The sequence below is a fragment of the Salmo trutta genome, chromosome 22 (genome assembly GCF_901001165.1).
Source record: "Salmo trutta chromosome 22, fSalTru1.1, whole genome shotgun sequence".
In the NCBI taxonomy this organism is placed as follows: Eukaryota; Metazoa; Chordata; class Actinopteri; order Salmoniformes; family Salmonidae; genus Salmo; species Salmo trutta.
Genome location: NC_042978.1, coordinates 44,932,385 through 44,956,124, shown reverse-complemented (window position 1 = coordinate 44,956,124; position 23,740 = coordinate 44,932,385). Strand labels below are relative to the sequence as shown.

The 23,740-nt window shown below is 43.0% G+C and overlaps 1 protein-coding gene across 2 annotated transcripts; it reads right to left on the bottom strand.

Annotated features, from left to right (window-relative positions):
* Positions 1–248: 248 nt before the first annotated feature.
* On the bottom strand, positions 249–22,792 carry nr2f6b (nuclear receptor subfamily 2, group F, member 6b). Of its 2 annotated transcripts, none has more exons than XM_029708129.1 (4): positions 22,042–22,792; positions 12,119–12,213; positions 6,721–7,299; positions 249–2,632 (listed from the first exon to the last, which is right to left on the bottom strand). In XM_029708129.1, the coding sequence occupies exons 1-4, from the start codon at positions 22,305–22,307 to the stop codon at positions 2,358–2,360; spliced, it is 1,215 nt and encodes a 404-aa protein (XP_029563989.1). In that variant the 5' UTR covers positions 22,308–22,792; the 3' UTR covers positions 249–2,357. The 2 variants fall into 2 exon arrangements, with proteins under 2 accessions (XP_029563989.1, XP_029563988.1); XM_029708128.1 differs by having other exon boundaries at positions 6,721–7,302; positions 22,042–22,790.
* Between the last annotated feature and the right edge of the window lie 948 nt (positions 22,793–23,740).

Genomic DNA, 23,740 nt, shown 5'->3' with positions numbered 1-23,740 from the left:
AAGAAAGTGTTAAACAAATCAAAATATATTTTATATTTGAGATTCTTCAAAGTAGCCACCCTTTGCCTTGATGACAGCTTTACAAACTCATGGCATTCTCTCAACCAGCTTTATGAGGTATTCTACAATGTAGAAAATATAAAAAATGATTAGGTGTGTCCAAACCTTTGACTGGTACTGTATATATATATATTTGAAAAAAATAAAAAAAAATAAAAAAAATAAACTGAAAGCATTCTCAAATCAACCACAGTAAGAGTACTTAGACTTTATTTCTAGTTATGCAAAAATATCCATGGTCAGCAGTAGCAATTTTCTTTACATTTTGGTTTGACATCGCAATCAAAACATGATTCTTATGTAGAACTACACAATGAAGTCGCTAGTCAAAATCCCATCAGAGTAAAACAGATTCTTTGATTTCAGTATTCATATGTCCACTCTGAGTAAGTCATTTGGCAAAAACAAAAAAGCATGGTCACATCAAATTGCAGTCCAGGCCAATATCACTAAGAGTATGCACATAGCCTTGTGCACTGTACCATAGTGTTACTGTTAATACACAGCATACCCTTTAGTCCTTAAAGGGGTCAGTACCTTTAGTTACATTGTATGACGATCACATGAAATGTCTGATCTGAAAGCATCCACTTCCCCTAGCCCCCTACCCTTCAGGTCTAAGCAGTACGGCCATGGCTCCACCTAGCCTTCCAATAGGCCTTATGACACGGGTCGACCCTACAGTTAGTTTACTTTCAGGCTAATGACATAATGCTGGTGTGTACGATGCTTTGATCCCTTTGTGTTTGTCATCGATCACATCATGGAGGGTTCTTAGTTCTGTTTAAGAATGCATGGGTTCTATTATCAGACAATCCACTATACAATCTCTGTCATTGGTATAAAACTTGAGGTAACAATGTATAAGACAGGGGTGACTCGTTGTGACTCAGGATGCGTGTGAGGGGTTATCTATCATATACATTCACCTCTGCTAGCTTGTGCAAGTGTTCGGCACCATAGCATGTACTGTAGCATGTATGCTATTGCTTATACTATGGAGAGAGCCCGCTATTTGCATAACATTCAAAGATTTACATGACCACATATGCATAATGTACACATTACATTTTCCACTATAAGCTCAACATGAATGTAAATCAAACTCAACGATTTACATGAATAGAGGGCTCAGGACAAAACACAATACAATGGCAGTATGTGGCGTGGCTGTGGCATCATAATCACTGTGGCTGAATCTCAAATGGCACCCTATTCCCTTTACAGTGCACTACGTTTGAGTACCAGAGCCCTACGCACTGTAGCTAAGGGGAATAGGGGCCCATATGAGACCCAGGGGCCTAACACAGCAGCCAGAGAGCCACACAGAGCCTGGGGTTGGGCGCCATGGGGATGGAGGTAGTAGTGGCAGTGGGCCTTTAGTTACAGTCTGTGTTTCAGAGCCTTGTTCTGTATTCCAGAGCCCTGTTCTGTGTTCTGGGGGCCCTGTTCTGTGTTCTGGGGGCCCTGTTTTGTGTTCCGGAGCCCTGTTCTGTGTTCCGGAGCCCTGTTCTGTGTTCCAGAGCCCGGTTCTGTGTTTTGGAGCACTGTTCTGTGGTCCGAAGCCCTGTTCTGTGTTCCGGAGCCCTGTTCCGTGGTCCGGCGCCTTGTTCCGTGTTCCGGAGCCCTGTTCTGTGTTCCGGAGCCCTGTTCTGTGTTTTGGAGCCCTGTTCTGTGTTCCGGAGCCCTGTTCTGTGTTTCAGAGCCCTGTTCTGTGTTCCAGAGTCCTGTTCTGTGTTTCAGAGCCCTGTTCTGTGTTCTAGAACCCTGTTCTGTGTTTCAGAGCCCTGTTCTGTGTTCCAGAGCCCTGTTCTGTGTTCCAGAGTCCTGTTCTGTGTTCCGGAGCCCTGTTCTGTGTTCCGGAGCCCTGTTCTGTGTTCCAGAGCCCTGTTCTGTGTTTCAGAGCCCTGTTCTGTGCCCTGTTCTGTGTTCCAGAGCCCTGTTCTGTGTTCCAGACTCCTGTTCTGTGTTCCAAAGTCCTGTTCTGTGTTTCAGAGCCCTGTTCTGTGTTTCAGACAGGTCATGTAGAGAGGTCATGATACAGATCAGGAAATATACTCCAAGACAAATGTATAATTTCCTTGGAATACACGGGACAGCTAAACTACCAATGGTTTGATTCCAGCTCCATTCACTGGAAGCTCAGTGTGTGACTCTGTGTGAGTGAGTAGCAATATAGTCCTCCTCTACTGAATCCTCAAGAATTTAGACATTTATGACATCAGTGGCTAATCCCTCTCCATCCCATTCTAGGTTCCAGGTTCCTCCAGGGTACTGTGGGTCCCAGGCTCCTGTTCTCACTGCCCAGGGACGTAGGGCCAGCTAATGGAGCTCCCAGAGAGTTGCATGTCCCTGATGAGGGTCTCGATGGGGGTCTTGCCCACCAGGCGCATAAAGAAGAGCTGGGAGATGAGGTTGGCGGGCACGGCCCTGAGGGCAGGCAGGCGGAGGAGCAGACGACCGAAGCGCTGGGGCTGACCCGGGTACTGCATCCTCTCGTACTCCATCAGAGCCACCTGGGCCTTCTCCTGCAGAGACTCTACGTGGACGGGGTCTGTCAGACCGCACGCATCTGAAGAGGACAACAGAGGACACACAGACAGACAGACGTAAGCATGGATTTAAAGTCATTCAGAAGTTCAGAAATGGTCAGTGCTACAGTGCAGAACGCAGGCAGGAGCTACAGTAGAGGAGAAAATAACGTCTCACAGCCTGAGATCAATGAGACATGATGACTGAAAGAGCAGATGTGCTATTGCAGAGGTGTAGGTCCATATTTGTCATATTTCTCATATGGACAGAGATATAATGCTTTAAAAGGCTGTTCATATGAGAAATGCTGACCTACAGACTGACTTTAGAAACTGCATGACTCATTTTGTCTAAATTGAAATACTAGTGGGAGTAAAATGAACACTCATTCCAAAGTTATGAGCCTGGGCCTGTATCCCACTTCCTCCCATATTCTCTCTTTCTAATCTGAGAGCAAGGAAGAGTTATAGTGCCTTCAGAAAGTATTCACACCCCTTGACTTTTTCAAAAGTTTGTTGTTACAAAGTGGGATTAAATGGTCATTTCTTGTCAACTATCTACACACAAAAAATCATGACAAATAAAACACAAATATATATTGATTAGATAAGTATTCAACCCCCTGCGTCAATACATGTTAGATTCAACTTTGGAAGAGATTACAGCTGTGAGGGTTTCTGGGTAAGTCTCTAAGAGCTTTCCTCACCTGGATTGGGCAACATTTGCTCATTATTCTTTTCTAAATTCTTCAAGCTCTGTCAAATTGGTTGTTGATCATTGCTAGACAACCATTTTCAGGTCTTGCCATAGATTTTCAAGCAGATTTAAGTCAAAACTGTAACTCGGCCACTTCACTGTCTTCTTGGTAAGCAACTGAGTGTAGATTTGGCCTTATTTTCCTGCTAAAAGGTGAATTCATCTCCCAGTGTCTGTATTGGGGTCTTGGTTTGGGCCTTAGAGTGACGACCAACCAATATACTTTTTTATTTCACCTTTATTTAACCAGGTAGGCTAGTTGAGAACAAGTTCTCATTTACAACTGCGACCTGGCCAAGATAAAGCAAGGCAATTTGACACATACAACAACACAGTTACACATGGAATAAACAAAACATACAGTCAATAATACAGTACAAAAAAAAGAAAACAAAAATTATATTTACAGTGAGTGCAAATTAGGTAAGATAAGGGAGTTAAGGAAATAAATAGGCCATGGTGGCAAAGTAATTACAATATAGCAATTAAACACTGGAATGGTAGATGTGCAGAAGATGAATGTGCAAGTAGAGATACTGGGGTGCAAAGGAGCAAGATAAATAAATGCAGTATGGGAATGAGGTAGATAGATGGGCTGTTTACAGATGGGCTATGTACAGGTGCAGTGATCTGTGAGCTGCTCTGACAGCTGGTGCTTAAAGCTAGTGAGGGAGATATGAGTCTCCAGCTTCAGTGATTTTTGCAGTTCGTTCCAGTCATTGGCAGCAGAGAACTGGAAGGAAAGGCGACCAAAGGAGGAATTGGCTTTGGGGGTGACCAGTGAGATATACCTGCTGGAGCTCGTGCTACGAGTGGGTGCTGCTATGGTGACCAGTGAGCTGAGATAAGGCGGGGCTTTACCTAGCAGAGACTTGTAGATAACCTTTATCCAGTGGGTTTGGCGACAAGTATGAAGCGAGGGCCAACCAACGAGAGCGTACAGGTCGCAGTGGTGGGTAGTGTATGGGGCTTTGGTGACAAAACGGATGGCACTGTGATAGACTGCATCCAATTTGTTGAGTAGAGTGTTGGAGGCTATTTTATAGATGACATCGCCGAAGTCGAGGATCGGTAGGATAGTCAGTTTTACGAGGGTATGTTTGGCAGCATGAGTGAAGGATGCTTTGTTGCAATATAGGAAGCCGATTCTAGATTTAACTTTGGATTGGAGATGCTTAATGTGAGTCTGGAAGGAGAGACAGTCTAACCAGACACCTAGGTATTTGTAGTTGTCCACGTATTTGTAGTTGTCCACAAGTCAGAACCGTCCAGAGTAGTGATGCTGGATGGGCGGGCAGGTGCGGGCAGTGATCGATTGAATAGCATGCATTTAGTTTTACTTGCATTTAAGAGCAGTTGGAGGCCACGGAAGGAGAGTTGTATGGCATTGAAGCTCGTCTGGAGGTTAGTTAACACAGTGTCCAAAGAGGGGCCAGAAGTATACAGAATGGTGTTGTCTGCGTAGAGGTGGATCAGAGAATCACCAGCAGCAAGAGCAACATCATTGATGTATACAGACAAGAGAGTTGGCCCGAGAATTGAACCCTGTGACATCCACATAGAGAATGCCAGAGGTCCGGACAACAGCCCCTCTGATTTGACACACTGAACTCTACCAGAGAAGTAGTTGGTAAACCAGGCGAGGCAATCATTTGAGAAACCAAGGCTGTCGAGTCTGCCTATAAGAATGTGGTGATTGACAGAGTCGAAAGCCTTGGCCAGGTCGATGAATACGGCTGCACAGTAATGTCTCTTATCGATGGCGGTTATGGAGTCATTTAGGACCTTGAGCGTGGCTGAGGTGCACCCATGACCTGCTCTGAAACCAGATTGCATAGCGGAGAAGGTACGGTGGGATTCGAAATGGTCGGTTATCTGTTTGTTAACTTGGCTTTCGAAGACCTTAGAAAGACAGGGTAGGATAGATATAGGTCTGTAGCAGTTTGGGTCTAGAGTGTCACCCCCTTTTAAGAGGGGGATGACCGCGGCAGCTTTCCAATCTTTGGGAATCTCAGACGATACGAGAGGTTGAACAGGCTAGTAATAGGGGTTGCAACAATTTCGGCAGATAATTTTAGAAAGAGAGGTTCCAGATTGTCTAGCCCGGCTGATTTGTAGGGGTCCAGATTTTGCAGCTCTTTCAGAACATCAGCTATCTGGATTTGGGTGAAGGAGAAATGGTGGGGGCTTTGGCGGGTTGCTGTGGAGGGTGCCGGGGAGTTGACCGGGGTAGGGGTAGCCAGGTGGAAAGCATGGCCAGCCGTAGAGAAATGCTTATTGAAATTCTCAATTATAGTGGATTTATCAGTGGTAACAGTTTTTCCTATCCTCAGAGCAGTGGGCAGCTGGGAGGATGTGCTCTTATACTCCATGGACTTCACAGTATCCCAGAACTTTTTTGAGTTTGTACTACAGGATGCAAATTTCTGTTTGAAAAAGCTAGCCTTAGCTTCCTAACTGCCTGTGTATATTTCTTCGTAACTTCCCTGAAAAGTTGCATATCACGGGGGCTATTCGATGCTAATGGAGGATGTTTTTGTGCTGGTCAAGGGCAGACAGGTCTGGAGTGAACCAGGGACTATATCTATTCCTAGTTCTATATTTTTTGAATGGAGCATGCTTATTTAAGATGGTGAGGAAGGCACTTTTAAAGAATAACCAGGCATCCTCTACTGACGGGATGAGGTCAATGTCATTCCAGGATACCCCGGCCAGGTCGATTAGAAAGGCCTGCTCGCAGAAGTGTTTTAGGGAGCATTTGACAGTGATGAGGGGTGGTTGTTTGGTCACAGACCCATTACGGATGCAGGCAATGAGGCAGTGATCGCTGAGATCTTGATTGAAAACAGCAGAGGTGTATTTGGAGGGTGAGTTAGTTAGGATGATATCTATGAGGGTGCTCGTGTTTACGGATTTGGGGTTGTACCTGGTAGGTTCATTGATAATTTGTGTGAGATTGAGGGCATCAAGCTTAGATTGTAGGATGGCCGAGGTGTTAAGCATGTCCCAGTTTAGGTCACCTAGCAGCACGAGCTCAGAAGATAGATGTGGGGCAATCAATTCACATATGGTGTCCAAGGCACAGTTGGGGGCAGAGGGAGGTCTATAGCAAGCGGCAACAGTGAGAGACTTGTTTCTGGAAAGGTGAATTTTTAAAAGTAGAAGCTTGAATTGTTTGGGTACAGACTTGGATAGTAATACAGAACTCTGCAGGCTATCTTTGCAGTAGATTGCAACACCGCCCCCTTTGACAGTTCTATCTTGGCGGAAAATGTTATAGTTAGGGATGGAGATGTCAGGGTTTTTGGTGGTTTACTGACCTGGAGACAAGAGGGTGGTGGCCTTAGAGAGACGACCAACCAATATACTGACCTGGAGACAAGAGGGCGATGGCCTTGAGGCAGCTGTACTCTGCCGAGTCCACCTGAAGCCGGGTCAGCTTATCCACCTGGTCCTGGAACACCCTCACCTGGTCCATGAAGGACACAACCCTCTCTGCTGACATGGGCGAGGAGTGGAAGCCAGCGGCGGCCAGCAGTGGGGCCATGTGTAGCGGCAGGGCGGACTGGGCTGCGTTCAGGATGAAAAGCTCACTCCAGCTCAGTCTCAGCAGAGCCACCTGCTCAGAGACGGGCAGCTCAGGGAAGTAGGGGATGTTCCTGGCCCACTCAATGGTGCTGAAGAGGAGGCGTGCCGCCAGCTCACAGATGTTGTCAATGCCCATGACGGAGCCTCCTCCAGCACCTTGCATCTGCTGCTGCTGGCCGTACTGGGGACCGTAGCGGCTGCTGGGGTACGGTTCGGCACGGAGCAGCTGGGAGATGAGCTCAGACACAGGCTGGCCGTTGAAGAATTCGCCCCCTACTGGCCCGGCCCCAGTACCACCACCTCCGCCGACCAAAGAAGTGGGACTGATGCCTGAGTGGGGTGGAGGGATGCGTCCACGCTGGACTGCTGGAGGGAAGAGAAAGAGGGAGGAGAGGGAAGAGGGAGAGAGAAAGGGCTTTGTAGAGGTTATAGAGGCTGATGTAAAATAGGGGAGGGTTTAACTTTTTCTTTTGATTTGGGAAGGGTTGTTAAACTTTTTCTTTTGAATTGGGGAGGGTTGTTCACTTTTTCTTTTGATTTGGGAAGGGTAGTGTGTTTTTTTTATTGGGCACAGAGGAGCGTGGTGTTTTTTTCCCTGGTTTACATTGACCCTTCTGCAGGTTTTACTAAATCATTACAGGTTTTACTATAACATCTCTTCCACCCTTGATACATTTTCTCCTCTGCTTGCATGAGCCTCCCCTATATTAAGGTGTTTTGGTGCTTCCAAAAATGTACTATACCACAGGTCAGTATAGTCTATTCTAACGGTCTAACCTGTCCTCGATCCACCATTCATAGTGACAATAAGGTTAGGTGGATTGTTTGCCCAGATGTATAATATGCTAACTAGCATCAAACCACACATAAAATCACTCAAAGCTGCACCAATTTTTTATGTAAGCAGAGAGGCCAGGTGCGTCATTGCGCATGAAAGAACAGTGAAGACATGAGACACGCAGCTCAAAACGCTTCCTTAATGATCTTGTTTAGGGACAATTCACATATCCTTCCTAGACTAGCCTTGCAACAAATAACTGCATGATGGTTTTCAAGTGAGAACAACATTCCACTCTAGTCTGTAAACTGCATTGAAAATGTACATTTTACATTTACATCATTTAGCAGACACTCTTATCCAGAGCGACTTACAGTAGTGAATGCATACATTTCATAATCTTTTTTTTTTTCCCCCCATACTGGTCCCACGTGGGAATCAAACCCACAACCCTGGCATTGAAAACACCATGCTCTACCAACTGAACCACAAATGTAATTTGAATAATGTAGCAAAAGCCCTGTAATTTGAATATTTCATTCCATTAATTCAATTTGGATCAGTTCTGGGTCTTCTCTGGACAGTTTATAAGGTCTAGAGAGACATACTGAGATGCGCTGTCATAATGTTCCCAGGAAAGTCATGCTCTGTCTGCCTCCAAATTAGCCTAAATATTTGTCATTTCACTTTTAAAATGTATTACCTTTTAGGTGTGGCGTAAACACAACCAGTGACAATGTTTTTAGGCTATTTAAGAATGTCTCATCCCGTTAGCGGGATCATTTTCCAGCGAAAACTCCTAGCGACATTAGCATAACGAAATTCAATATTTTTTTTTTTTCAAATATAGGGCTGTCTCATATCGTTTTATAGATACACCTCTCTTGAATCGACCCTCGTTGTCCGATTTCAAAAAGGTTTTACAGGAAAAGCACAATATTAGATTATGTTAGAGGAGTACTTTGTAAAAATCGCATCATATGAATTTTCCAACCAAGCACACGCATCACATATAGCCAAAAAACAGCTAAATGCAGCACTAACCTTTTACAAACTTCATCAGATGACACACCTAGGACATCATGTTACACACAGCATGCAATCTTTTGTTCAATAAAGGTCATATTTCTATATAAAAACAGCATTTTACATCGGCACCTGAGGTTGACTAACTATTTTCCCATATAATGCGTCCCGGGAAACAGTGCTACAATTTTATAAATTACTATTCGAAAACGATTTTTTTAATATATATTGTCAATCTAAGATTTATAGATGAATATCTCTTGAAAACACCAGTCAAAACAGATTTTAAATTAACTTTACAGGGTAATCACACTTTGAGATCAAATGGGATGCGATACCCAGAAATTGAGCTCGAAAACCTAGCTCGGCGCCATCTTTGAACATTTGAGCACGTAACATCTGATATTGTATAATATCGCCAATAATCCCTCACCTTTAGTTGTCTTCATCAGAAATCACTTCCCGATGTCTCAGGTCCATGACAAATGTATTTTCGGTCGAAAAAGTCCATGCTTTATGTTCCATTAGCTTCCTCTTGTTAGCGCGTCCTAAGGCTGTAATCAAATGTCGATCCGTGGGCGGCAGCTGTCTAACGCAAAATGACTGTTTACGGTAAGTTAGGGTCGTTCAAACATGTCAAACGTTGTATCAAGAAATCGTCAAGGCCTGTTTCAACAAGAAAGCCAATCAGATTCAAGTGGGACGATTTCATTGTGTTTCAAAAAACTTCCAAAGGTGGGGGCAGACACGGCCGCCAACGTCACAATGCTCATGGCCCTCCGACTGTGACCAATTGCCACATCGTCTCTTTCACTGAGTTTCTACCGTAGAACCCTCAAAACACTTTGTAAAGACTGGGGACATCTAGTGGAAGCACTGGAAAGTGCTCAATTTTCATTTTTTTACGTTGTGATTTATAGGTAAGGCTGTGAAGTCGAGTCCACAATTCAGATTTCCACTTCCTGGTTCAATCGGTCTCGGGGTTTTGACTGCCATACGAGTTCTGTTATACTCACAGACACCATTCAAACAGTTTTAGAAAATTTAGGGTGTTTTCTATCCATATAAAATAAGTATATGCATGTCTTAGCTTCTGACTTTGATTAGTAGGCCGTTGAAAATGGGAACGATTTTTTTCCAAAATGCGCTGTGGCGCCCCCTATCCTAGGGGAACGTCAAGAAGTTCCTGTAGGAACGCGCACATTCGTCCAAAATATCCTTCCAGCATCCAAACTGTGCAGATTGTGGTGTTGAAAACGCAAACCATGAGGTTGAAGCTCCTCCACGTTGCTATGCTTTGCTTATTGGTTGTGGTGTATTGGTGGAAAGTTTGTTGCATATATTTTATATAAATATAGCATCAAAATGTTGAAAATCAGATTTCACCTAGCTCAGGGTTTTCTTGCAAGAAGAAAGATATGCTGACAGAGCTGAAGATGCCTAGCCCGGTGTTTCTCAAACTCGGTCCTGGAGCCCCCTCGGTGCACTTTTTTTTTCTCCCCCTAAAACTACACAGACGATTCAAATAATCACCAAATCATCAAGCTTTGATCATTTAAATCAGCTGTGTAGTTTTAGAGCAAAAAAAAAGGCACTGTTCCTAGGCCGTCATTGAAAATAAGAATTGGTTCTTAACTGACTTGCCTAGTTAAATAAAGGAACATGCAAGGAGAGTTAGCTTGTCTGTGGTGGTTGGCGAAGTCTCAACCTTCTGGCCTGTAGCCTGTGTGGCACATGCTGAAGTGTCAAAGTTGATATCCACATTTATAAAGACAGGGTAGCTACAGTTACACTATATATACAAAAGTACAGTATGTGGACACCCCTTCAAATGAGTGAATTGGCTATTTCAGGAGTGATGAATCACGTTTCACCATCTGGCAGTCCGATGGACAAATCTGGGTTTGGCGGATGCCAGGTGAACGCTACCTGGCCAAATACATAGTGCCAACTGTAAAGTTTGGTGGAGGAGGAATAATGGTATGTGGCCTGTTTTTCATGGTTCGGGCTAGGCCCCTTAGTTCCAGTAAAGGGAAATCTTAATGCTACAGCATACAATGACATTCCAGATGATTCTGTGCTTCCAACTTTGTGGCAGCAATTTGGGGAAGGCCCTTTCCTGTTTCAGCATGACAATTTCCCCGTGCAGAAAGCGAGGTCCATACAGAAATGGTTTGTTGAGATTGGTGTGGAAGAGCTTGACTGGCCTGCAAAGAGCCCTGACCTCAACCCCATCGAACACCTTTGGGATGAATTGGAACGCCGACTGCGAGCCAGGCCTAATCGCCCAACATCAGTGCCCAACCTCACTAATGGTCTTATGGCTGAATGGAAGCAAGTCCCCACAGCAATGTTCAAACAGCTAGTGGAAAGCCTTCCCAGAAGAGTGGAGGCTGTTATAGCAGCAAAGGGGGGACCAACTCCATATTAATGCCCAGGATTTTTGAATAAGATGTTCGACGAGCAGGTGTCCACATACTTTTGGTCATGTGGCGTATTTGTGGCCGTAAACACTATTGTGAGGGTGTCCAATTATTTTTTCAGTACAAGGGGAGGGTCATGTCAAAATATTTTTTACGTTGGGGGAGGGGGGGGAAGTCTTTTTTTTAATGACACCTCAAGTTGGACCCACCAAACGGCCAAGGTGATCCAAGCGTTTCCAGGTAATGTGGAAACACTGTGTCCTGGCTGCGTCAGTGCTGTCGTTGGGTCACTCAGAGCCCCTGCATGAATATCCCTGCTGAATATAGCTCTGGGCTGGTGTCAGCTCAAGGCAGAATACAGGCTGGGTTATTCAACCTTCACACTGCCTGGGAAATGCATCTGGCATCTAGCCCTGAATGATACGCACGACGTAGTGGTACTTAGAGACTAGGGGTCAGGAGTGTGTTGGTTAGAGGATAGAGCTAAACTGCTTTACAAATATTATGCTACATGGAATAAGTATAAAACATGTTTGTATTTATATGAAACTCTGAGACAGTTTTCCTCACCATTAACACCTTAAAATAGCTTCAGGGGTTTTAAAATGGAGCTTGATGTAGTTTACAGTGTAAATATGCTAATATTTTGGCCACCTGACAAGAGTTGTGAAATGTCAGCTCTGTTTATAACGGCAGGGGCATGTTTTTGAAAAACGATCTTGATGCAGTCAGTTACGATATATGGAACGTTTGGATTGGCCTCTGCTTTAGACATGGTCTGACTGGCAGAGATGTTGTGCAGTAGGTAAGATAGGATAGTTACCTCCTCTGCTTTAGACATGGTCTGACTGGCAGAGATGTTGTGCAGTAGGTAAGATAGGATAGTTACCTCCTCTGCTTTAGACATGGTCTGACTGGCAGAGATGTTGTGCAGTAGGTAAGATAGGATAGTTACCTTCTTTGCGCATGCCAACACGGAAGCATTTCTTCAGCCGGCAGTATTGGCACTGGTTGCGGTGATGCTGGTCTATCTGGCATTCTCGATTCGACCTGCACAACAGAACATTAAACATAGAACTTAGAACACAGAACGTGTTATCATAACGAACTTAGAACATAGAATGTGTTATCATCACGAACTTAGAACATAGAACGTGTTATCATAACGAACTTAGAACATAGAATGTGTTATCATAATGAACTTAGAACTCTGTCTGTCTGTCTGTCTGTCTGTCTGTCTGTCTGTCTGTCTGTCTGTCTGTCTGTCTGTCTGTCTGTCTGTCTGTCTGTCTGTCTGTCTGTCTCTCTCTCTGTCTCTCTCTCTCTCTGTCTCTCTCTCTCTCTCTCTCTCTCTCTCTCTGTCTCTCTGTCTCTCTCTCTCTCTCTCTGTCTCTCTCTCTCTCTCTGTCTCTCTCTCTCTCTCTCTGTCTCTCTGTCTCTCTCTCTCTCTGTCTCTGTCTTTCTTTCTCTCTCTCTCTCTCTGTCTCTCCCTCTCTCTCTCATTTTAATTTTTGTTTATTGTGTTATAGCGTGATATAAGCAGAATTCAATATAATTCAAATGCAAGAACCTAAATGACGCTCCTGGGCAGTAGCTACACATCGTTATGTTTCATCATAAAATACATTCATTCTGGCATCCCGAGTGGCGCTGCGGTCTAAGGAACTGCAGTGCTAGAGGCGTCACTACAGACCCGGGTTCGATCCCAGGCTGTGTCGCGACCGGGAGACCCATGAGGGGGCGCACAATTGGCCCAGTGTCGTCCAGGTTAGGGGAGGGTTTGGCCAGCTGGGATGTCCTTGTCCCATTGCGCTCTAGCGACTCCTTGCGGTGGGCCAGGCACATGCACGCTGACCTGTGTTGTATGGCGTTTCCTCCGACACAATGATGCGGCTGGCTTCTGGATTAAGCTGGCAGGTGTTAAGGAGCGCGGTTTGGCGAGTCATGTTTTGGGGGACGCATGACTTGCCTCTCCAGAGCCCGTTAGGGAGTTGCAGCGATGAGACAAGATCGGAATTGGATATCCCGAAATTGGGGAGAAAAAGGGAGTAAAATAAAAATAAATAAAACATTTGATTCATTCTATTATGGTATTCTTGGTACAATATTTGTTTTCATGGTTGTAAATGGAACTGTGTGCCATATCCCAACCTGTTGCTGAAGCGGGTCTATAGGCCTATTTACTTGGCAAGACCGCTGTGCATGGCTGCATCTCACTGTAGTAGGCTGTAGGCTGCATCTCACTGTAGTAGGCTGTAGGCTGCATCTCACTGTAGTAGGCTGTAGGCTGCATCTCACTGTAGTAGGCTGTAGGCTGTGTTTTGGTTATTTTGATCTCCATTCGCCTTTTGTTTACTGTGTTGGTTTACTGTTAATGTAACTAGCCTAAATATAGATTGTCATTATCGATCTGATATTTAGTTTACTAGGCCTACAACTTAGTACCACTGGTTTGTTCTGTTCGCTTTCATCCGTTAGCATTTGCAGTTGTGTCGGCATTGTTAGCCAAACTATTTGAATGCTTGAATAACAAGGCTACTACTTTCAGCATTTAGTTAGCATTATTTAGGTAAGACAGCTGTGTGTACGGCTGCATTCACATATGCTGTTTGTAATAGGTGAATTATAGCCTATATTCATTGTCAAAATGCCCTTGCTTTACTGTGTAAAACCATTGTACCATTGTGCTGAAACAGTGCAGTGGAGATGGGCTGGAGGATTCGCGCCAACCTGTTTCTTCAAAAGTCTCTTTGTTTATTGTGATATAGCGTGAAATAAGCAGAATTCAATATAATTCCCATGCAAGAACCTAAATAAATTGTGCCCCCTCACCGATTTCAACTGCTCTGTTACTCACTTTATCCTGGCACTGGGTCTGTATAGCTGTCTAGGCCTGTATAGATGTCTAGGCCTGTATAGCTGTCTAGGCCTGTATAGATGTCTAGGCCTGTATAGCTGTCTAGGCCTGTATAGCTGTCTAGGCCTGTATAGCTGTCTAGGCCTGTATAGCTGTCTAGGCCTGTATAGCTGTCTAGGCCTGTATAGATGTCTAGGTCTGTATAGCTGTCTAGGCCTGTATAGATGTCTAGGCCTGTATAGATGTCTAGGCCTGTATAGATGTCTAGGCCTGTATAGCTGTCTAGGCCTGTATAGATGTCTAGGCCTGTATAGCTGTGTAGGCCTGTATAGCTGTGTAGGCCTGTATAGCTGTGTAGGCCTGTATAGCTGTCTAGGCCTGTATAGCTGTGTAGGCCTGTATAGCTGTCTAGGCCTGTATAGATGTCTAGGCCTGTATAGATGTGTAGGCCTGTATAGATGTCTAGGTCTGTATAGCTGTCTAGGCCTGTATAGATGTCTAGGCCTGTATAGATGTCTAGGCCTGTATAGCTGTCTAGGCCTGTATAGCTGTCTAGGCCTGTATATATGTCTAGGCCTGTATAGCTGTCTAGGCCTGTATAGCTGTGTAGGCCTGTATAGATGTCTAGGCCTGTATAGCTGTGTAGGCTTGTATAGATGTCTAGGCCTGTATAGATGTGTAGGCTTGTATAGTCGTATAGCCTGTATAATCTTGGTTACCCAGAAGTAAAATTATCTTGAGAAAGTTTGTCATTTCATATTTGACTTCTGGGGGGAATGTCCTGTATTATTCAAAATGTAGGAAACAGATTAAGAGCATTTTAACCACTGTGTAGTAGTATAGTAACAGGTCAATGGACAGAGAGAAGGGAAAGTTAACCATAGGAACGTTGTCATTTGGGTAATTTGTAAAATGGCGGTATTCAATCTGAACTGGATAACAAGTAAGCGTAAATCTTCCCATGCAGCGTGTTTGAGACAATGTGCAGTTGAGCTTATTTTTCCTTCACACTGTAAACATAGAGTAAACACTGTAAACATAGAGTAAACATAGAGTAAACATAGTGTAAACATAGTGTAAACACTGTAAACATAGAGTAAACACTGTAAAATGAGTAAACACTGTAAACATAGCGTAAACATAGAGTAAACACTGTAAACATAGAGTAAACATAGAGTAAACACTGTCAACAGAGTAAACACTGTAAACATAGCGTAAACACTGTAAACATAGCGTAAACATAGAGTAAACATAGTGTAAACACTGTAAACATAGCGTAAACACTGTAAACATAGCGTAAACATAGAGTAAACATAGTGTAAACACTGTAAACATAGTGTAAACATAGTGTAAACACTGTATAAATGGTGTAAACACTGTAAACAGAGTAAACACTGTAAACAGAGTAAACACTGTAAACATAGTGTAAACATAGTGTAAACACTGTAAACAGAGTAAACACTGTAAACATAGAGTAAACACTGTTAACATAGAGTAAACACTGTTAACATAGAATAAACACTGTCAACATAGAGTAAACACTGTCAACATAGTGTCAACACTGCAACCACCAGCTCCATGAATCTAAACATGCTTTCTTACAGCACAGGACCAATATTTATTTATCCCTGACAGCACTGAAACCAGTTTGGTGGCTTTTTAATTGAACATAGCCCTTAGATAGTAAACAATAAACAAAGGGTCATATTCCTCAGGAGTGCGATGTGGTAGTGCAGTCAATATATTATTGACTGTAAACTAGGTGGGAGTGGGAAAGGCACATTTGTATGGTTCTGATAAAAAAAAATATGTATTTTGCCATGTGTATATTATACACCTGAAAATCTAAAACATAAACCTGAGTCAAAGCTGCAACACAGCCTAACCCAGAGTAGAATCCCTTTAGGGAAATATGATCTAACAAGTTACATGTTCTATATTTATGCTGTACATATGATTTATACAAAGGGTGTGTCTAATCCTGAATGCTGATTGGTTAATACCACATTCCAGCCGATATCTATTCCACAAGTTACCACAGGCTAAATCTATGACGTTAAAATGCCTATTTACTCTGTTCTATCTGACTGCGCAATCCACTGTTTCATCAGCCCAGCCAGGCAATTTATATACTTGATGTCCACTATATAAAGCATCTAGGCATTATTTATTTTAGACTAACATTTAGTTATCAACAGTGTAAACCTTGCTGTTTGTCTCTCCGATATTTGCAACATTGTTTCAATATTCAAATTCGATCTCCAGCTGTCCCATAGTAAGGAACGTGTTGGGACTCGGGACGAGACAGACAGGCATGCAGCGTTTCTCCGCCAGTCAAAATCATGAATCAGCTGGCATCATTTTTATGGATATATACAAAGAAATGTCAATGGAAAAAAGTGCAGCTAGTTTGCAGTGTTTCCAGCTTCAGTTTGAAGTGATTGTGTTAGCTGTGTTGTTGGCTAGCTCCTCTGAATAACAGTGTCCTGACGAGAGAGCACATTTTTTTATGCCAGGTGAAATTGCTCATCATTAGCTCATTGCTATGGATGTATCCAAATAAATGTCACTAGAAAACAGCTTAAACAAATGCAAATGTAGCTACTTTGCTGTTATTCTAGCTGTTTTTTTATGTGACTGTAAATTAGCTGTAGATGGCTAGCTAGCAAGCAAGGGATAATAATGTTGCCAGCCAGTAAGGAAATGGAACATTTAGAACCAATGACTTGGTCGTGTCCATAGATACAGAACAAAAATACTGAACAACTGAGTCGCATCTCTAACGAACGACCAGCCGGCTTGGGTAGCGACCCTAGATTTGTGTCAGGACTATATCTTGTGGAAGGATGAAATAGTATGAATAAATCCTAAAAATAACGTTTTTTATGAAAATATGTCAATCATTATTTGAATATGTTGGTAACCCGTTGTATAAAGGTGATAATGCGCTCGTAGCCGGTGTTTGGAGGCTATATTGGTACGGTTTGCAGCACCCATGCCAATATATCCTCCAAACACCGGCTTCGAGGGCATTTTCACTTTAATGAACACTATGAGCAGAATATGAATTTTTGAGATCCATTAAAGTGCACAGTAACCTTTGACATTAACTTATGTGTTTCTTGAACTTTTTCTAAACCTTCTTTTGTTTATTATGTTATTGTTTTGCACATTAACATATTTTCTTGTGAATATACAGTGGCTGCACCTACCTGCAGAGCCGCCGGAAAACGTGTGGCGAGACAGAATTTGCACCAGTACTTTTCAATCTGACCACACCACTTTCAAAGCAGCAGCACTTTTCAGCACATTTTCACAGTTCTATATTTACCTGCTGTGTCGCAGTCTACCATTGAAACAATTGAAGACTAAAATGCAGAAAAATTGTGGCATTAGGCGCCATTTAAAAAAAATTATGAGCATGGGCTTATTTGTATTTGTATTTATTATGGATACCCACTGCCTAGGCAGCAGCTACTCTTCCTGGGGTCCGGCAAAATTAAAATAGTTATATAACTTTAAAAACATTACAATACATTCATAATATATTTCACAACACACTAAGTGTGTGCCCTCAGGCCCCTACTCCAATAACACATTCTACTGCTTGCATCACTTACCTGATGTGGAATAGAGTTCCATGTAGTCATGGCTCTATGTAGTACTGTGCACCTCCCATAGTCTGTTCTGGACTTGGGGACTGTGACATGTCTTGGTGACATGTCTTGTAGGGTATGCATGGGTGTCTGAGCTGTGAGCTAGTCGTTTAAACAGACAGCTCTGTGCTTTCAACAAGTCAATACCTCTCACAAATACAAGTAGTGATGAAGTGAATTTCTCCTTTACTTTGAGCCAGGAGAGATTGACATGCATATTATTAATGTTAGCTCTCTGTGTACATCCAAGGGCCAGCCGTGCTGCCTGTTCTGAACCAATTGCAATTTTCCTAAGTCCCTCTTTGTGGCACCTGACCACACAACTGAACAGTAGTCCAGGTGTGACAAAACTAGAGCCTGTAGGACTTGCCTTGTTGATAGTGTTGTTAAGAAGGTAGAAACTAGAGCCTGTAGGACTTGCCTTGTTGATAGTGTTGTTAAGAAGGTAGAAACTAGAGCCTGTAGGACCAGCCTTGCTGATAGTGTTGTTAAGAAGGCAGAGCGGCGCTTTATTATGGACAGACTTCTCCCCATCTAGCTACTGTTGTATCAATATGTTTTGACCATGACAGTTTACAATCCAGGGTCACTCCAAGCAATTTAGTCACCTCAACTTGCTCAATTTCCACATTATTTATTGCAAGATTTAGTTGAGGTTTAGGGTTTAGTGAATGATTTGTCTTAAATACAATGCTTTTAGTTTTGGAAATATTTAGGACTAACTTATTCCTTGCCACCCATTCGGAAACTAACTGCAGCTCTTTGTTAAGTGTTGCAGTCATTTCAGTTGCTGTAGTAGCTGATGTGTTTAGTGTTGAGTTATCCGCATACATAGACACACTGGCTTAACTCATAAACATTGAAGAAAGTAAGGGGCCTAGACAGCTGCCCTGGGGAATTCCTGATTCTACCTGGATTTTGTTGGAGAGGCTTCCATTAAAGAACACCCTCTGTGTTCTGTTAGACAGGTAACTCTTTTTCCACAATATAGCAGGGGGTGTAAAGCCATAACACATAGGTTTTTCCAGCAGCAGACCATGATCGATAATGTCTAAAGCGGCACTGAAGTCTAACAAAACAGTTCCAACAATCTTTTTATCATAAATTTCTCTCAGGCAATCGTCAGTCATTTGTGTAAGTGCTGTGCTTGTTGAATGTCCTTCCCTATAAGCATGCTGAAAGTCTGTTGTCAAATTGTTTACAGTAAAATAGCATTGTATCTGGTCAAACACAATTTTTTCCAAAACTTTACTACGGGTTGGTAACAGGCTAATTGGTCGGCTATTTGAGCCAGTAAAGGAGGCTGTACTACTCTAAGGTATCGGAATTACTTCTGCTTACCTCCAGGCCTGAGGGCACTTTCTAGTATGCCTAAATTGAAGATATTGCAAATAGCATGTGGCAATATCATCCTCTATTATCCTCAGTAGTTTTCCATCCAAGTTGTCAGACCCTGGTGGCTTGTCATTGTTGATAGACAACAATCATTTTTTCACCTCTTACGGAATTCAAACTTACAATTTTTGTCTTTCATAATTTGGTCATATATACTTGGATGTGTAGTGCCACACAAGCTCACAGAACAGGACCGCCGAGTGCTGAAGCGTGTAGCACATAAAAATCGTCTGTGCTCGGATACAACATGTTCCAAACTGCCTCTGGAAGCAACGTCAACACATTAGCTGTTCGTCAGTAGCTTCATGAAATGGGTTTCCATGGCCGAGCAGCCGCACACAAGCCTAAGATCACCATGCACAATGCCAAGGGTCAGCTGGAGTGGTGTAAAGCTCACCGCCACTGGACTCTGGAGCAGTGAAAATCCATTCTCTGGAGTGATGAGTCACGCTTTACCATCTGGCAGTCCGACGGACTAATCTGGGTTTGGCGGATGCCAGGAGAACGCTACCTGCCCCAAGTGCCAACTGTTAAATTTGGTGGAGGAAGAATAATGGTCTGGGGCTGTTTTCATGGTTCGGCCTTAGTTCCAGTGAAGGGAAATCTTAACGCTACAGCATACAGCATTCTAGACAATTCTATGCTTCCAACTTTGCCCTTTCTTGTTTCAGCATGATAATGCCCCTGTGCACAAAGCGAGATCCATACAGAAATGGTTTGTCGAGATCGGTGTGCAAGAACTTGACTGGCCTGCACAAAGCCCTGACCTCAACCCCATCGAACACCTTTGGGATGAATTGGAACGCCGACTGCGAGCCAGGCCTAATCGCCCAACGCCAGTACCCAACCTCACTAATGCTCTTGTGGCTGAATGGAAGCAAGTTCCCTTAACAATGTTCCAACATCTAGTGGAAAGCCTTCCCAGAAGAGTGGAGGCTATTATAGCAGCAAAGGGGGGGACCAACTCCATAATAATGTCTATGATATTGGAATGAAATGTTTCACGAGCAGATGTCCACATACTTTTGGTTATGTATTGTATCTCTCGCTCTCTCTCTGCTGCTTCTCCTTCATTTTTAAAGAAATTACTTTGTTCAAAGCTGTTCAACTATTGTTTTTCTCTCTCTTTGAGTCAACTAGTCACCACATGTTATACAATGCAGTGCTAGCTAGCTGTAGCTTATGCTTTCAGTATTAGATTCATTTTCTGATGCTTTGATTGGATGGACAACATGTCAGTTCATTCTGCAAGAGCTCTGATAGGTTGGAGGCTGTCCTCCGGAAGTTGTCATAATTACTGTGTAAGTCTATGGAAGGGGGTGAGAACCATGAGCCTCCTAGGTTTTGTATTGAAGTCAATGTACCCAGAGGTGGACGGAAAATAGCTGTTCTCTGGCTACACCATTGTGCTACCCAGTGGTGTAAAGTACTTAAGTAAAATACTCCAAAGAACTACTTAAGTTGTTTTTTGGGGTATCTGTACTCTACTTTACTATTTATTTTTTGGAAAACTTTTACTTTTACTTCACTACATTCCTAAAGAACAGAATGTACTTTTTACTCCATACATTTTCCCTGACACCTAAAAGTACTCGTTACATTTTGAATGCTTAGCAGGACAGGAAAATGGTCCAATTCACACACGTGGTTATCCCTACTGCCTCTGATATGGCGGACTCACTAAACACAAATGCTTAATTTGTAAATGATGTCTGAGTGTCGGAGTGTGTCCCTGGCTATCCATACATTTTAATAACAATAAAATGGTGCCAATCTGTAAGTGATTTAAACTTTTACTTAAGTATATTTTTGCAATTTATTTACTTTTGATATTGAATTATACTTAGAACCAAATACTTTTAGACTTTTACTCAAGTAGTATTTTCCTGGGTGAATTCAACTTTTGTTTGAGTCACTTTCTTTATTAAGGTATCTATACTTTTACTCAAGTATCACAATTGAGTACTTTTTCCACCCATGGTGCTACCCTACAGAATGCTATTGAGACCACTGTAGACCTTCATTGAAAAACAGTGTCTTTTAATCAGTTATTTGGTGACGTGAATATATTTGGTATAGTTGTATCTAAAAAGGAAAACCTTTTTTATGTTTCACTATTTTTATTATAATGAAATTCACTGAGTAGCACGGTCCTCCTCTTCCTTCTCTGAGGAGCATCCACTGCTGAGCAATATGATTGGCTATTCATTCAAGCACCACCTCGCTCCTGCGAATCACCATTTCTCGAGCACTGAGCAGCACGCTACATAAATTGATAGCTACGTTTACACAGCACAGGTGAGCTGTCCTTTGTAAAAAGAAGTGCCCATCAATCTACTCGCCAGACTTATTTGATTTAGGGAAAGTGATTTACAAAAGTAAACATTCAATAGTGAACATATCAACAATGTGGTGGCTACTGTTGAAAGCCAAATAAAAATCACTGTAGCGTTGATCTTGACTAGCCTACTGTAGACAAGTCAGTATCTCTTTTGGAACGCCATTGTCTTAAAGGGGCAGCATCCTATTTTAAAATGTAAAAAAACAAAAACGTCTCAAAATGGCATACTTTAGAAACAAACATGAATGTGATTAATACCAAGAAATTATAAAGAATAGAATAATGACTTTCATTGCTAAATTATATTAATCAGCTTTTTATCACAATAGCCAAATGTAGCCTATTAATATCTGACTAAAGAGAGGAAGCATGCCAATCTATAGGCCCTGCATGACCCCAATCCATTAAAAAATACACCATGTCTGCACCAGTAGAAATTCTGTTCGGGCCAGTAGATTTTTGGCCAACTGGCCCGGTTGGGTTAACTTTGAACCCTGTCATAGCCTACGAATTGGACCCAGAGTTTTACACAAACAGGTCATGAGATCAAGAAAAACTCCAGGCCCCAGAAAAGACATGCACAAATTTTGCCACTGCAGTTTTGATCTCGTGGTGCCACCTTTGCCTACCTGCAGGAGTAGCTGAGGTTCCTTCTGATGCTCCTCTTGAAGAAGCTCTTACAGCCCTCGCAGGTGAATACGCCGTAGTGTTTACCACTGGACTTGTCCCCACACACCACACAGTCCACCACGCACGCCTTGTCTTCGTCTCCCACCTCCACATCACTCCCGGCCTGGGGCGAGCCCTCCTCATCCCCACGCAGATAAGCCTTCTCCCCACCCAATCCGTTGGTCTCACGGTTAGGATTGCCCCATCCCCCGCTCACCATGGCCATATCTGAGCTAAACGGCCGACACACACACTCTCTCTTACACACGCCTGTCTACTCACCAAGTGCTCTACTCTTTTCTGTGAAAATCTTCAGCTACAACACTTTAGTTTCTAATCATACTAAATACGTTTTTGAGTTCACTTCCAGGAAAAGTAATAGAGTTGACCTCTTTCCCCTTCTGTCTCTGTGAAATGACCCGGAGGTCCTTCTCACTGCTCTAGTTCTCTACCGTCGCTCTCCTTTTCTTCTCCTTCTCTCCCCTGTCTTTCCTGTGACCCAAGTCAATGACTCCTCCTAAAAGTTCTGACACAACAAGCGGTTCAGAGTTCAGGAGGGGGAAAAGGGTGCAGCCTGCCCTTTCACAGAAAACAATACATTACACTTAGAGGCTTAGGCTCTCCCTCTCTCTGTTTCTCTGTCTCTTTCTCTCTCTCTGTCTGTCTCTCCCTCTATCCCTCTCTCTTTATCTCTCTCTCTCTCTCTCTTTCTCTCTCTCTCTCTCTCTCTCTCTCTCTCTCTCTCTATCCCTTTCTCTCTCTCTCTCTCTCTCTCTCTCTCTCTCTCTCTCTCTCCCTCTCTCTCTCTCTCTGACCCTCCCAGAGAAGAAAAAAAACACCTATTCCGTAGGATTACTTTACTACTTACAAACTAGTCAGACCAGTTCTGGGCTGTGTAGAAAGTGCCATCTATCAATCTAACAAGCAGAAGCACAGTTTTAGCTCAGCAGTTAGAAACACAGAACTCATTTCTGTCAAGAATTTCTGATACAAGCAGATATTCAGAGAATGTTAGAAATGGATTGCTGTCATTCAACCCCCATTAGAAGGTTGAGTTACTTTGTCTTTGGTCTGTTGCTAGTAGTATATGTTGGGTTAACAGTTTACACATGCTCACACCCTCACAAACTTGTATAAACAGCACTTTTGGTTTCACTAGCTGGGCAGAACTATCCTATCTCCCCAGACAGCCAATACTCAGAGACGATAGACAAATCCAGAGAACAACCAGACTGAATCTATAGGCAGACTGAATCTATAGGCAGACTGAGTCTAACGCAGACTGAATCTATAGGCAGACTGAATATATAGGCAGACTGAATCTATAGGCAGACTGAGTCTAACGCAGACTGAATCTATAGGCAGACTGAATCTAATGCGGACTGAATCTATAGGCAGACTGAATCTAACAGCAGACTGAATCTAATGCAGACTGACTCTATAGGCAGACTGAATCTAATGCAGACTGAAGCTAACAGCAGACTGAATCTATAGGCAGACTGAATCTATAGGCAGACTGAATCTATAGGCAGACTGAATCTAACGCAGATTGAATCTATAGGCAGACTGAATCTATAGACAGACTGAATTTAATGCAGACTGAATCTATAGGCAGACTGAATCTAACGCAGACTGACTCTATAGGCAGACTGAGTCTAA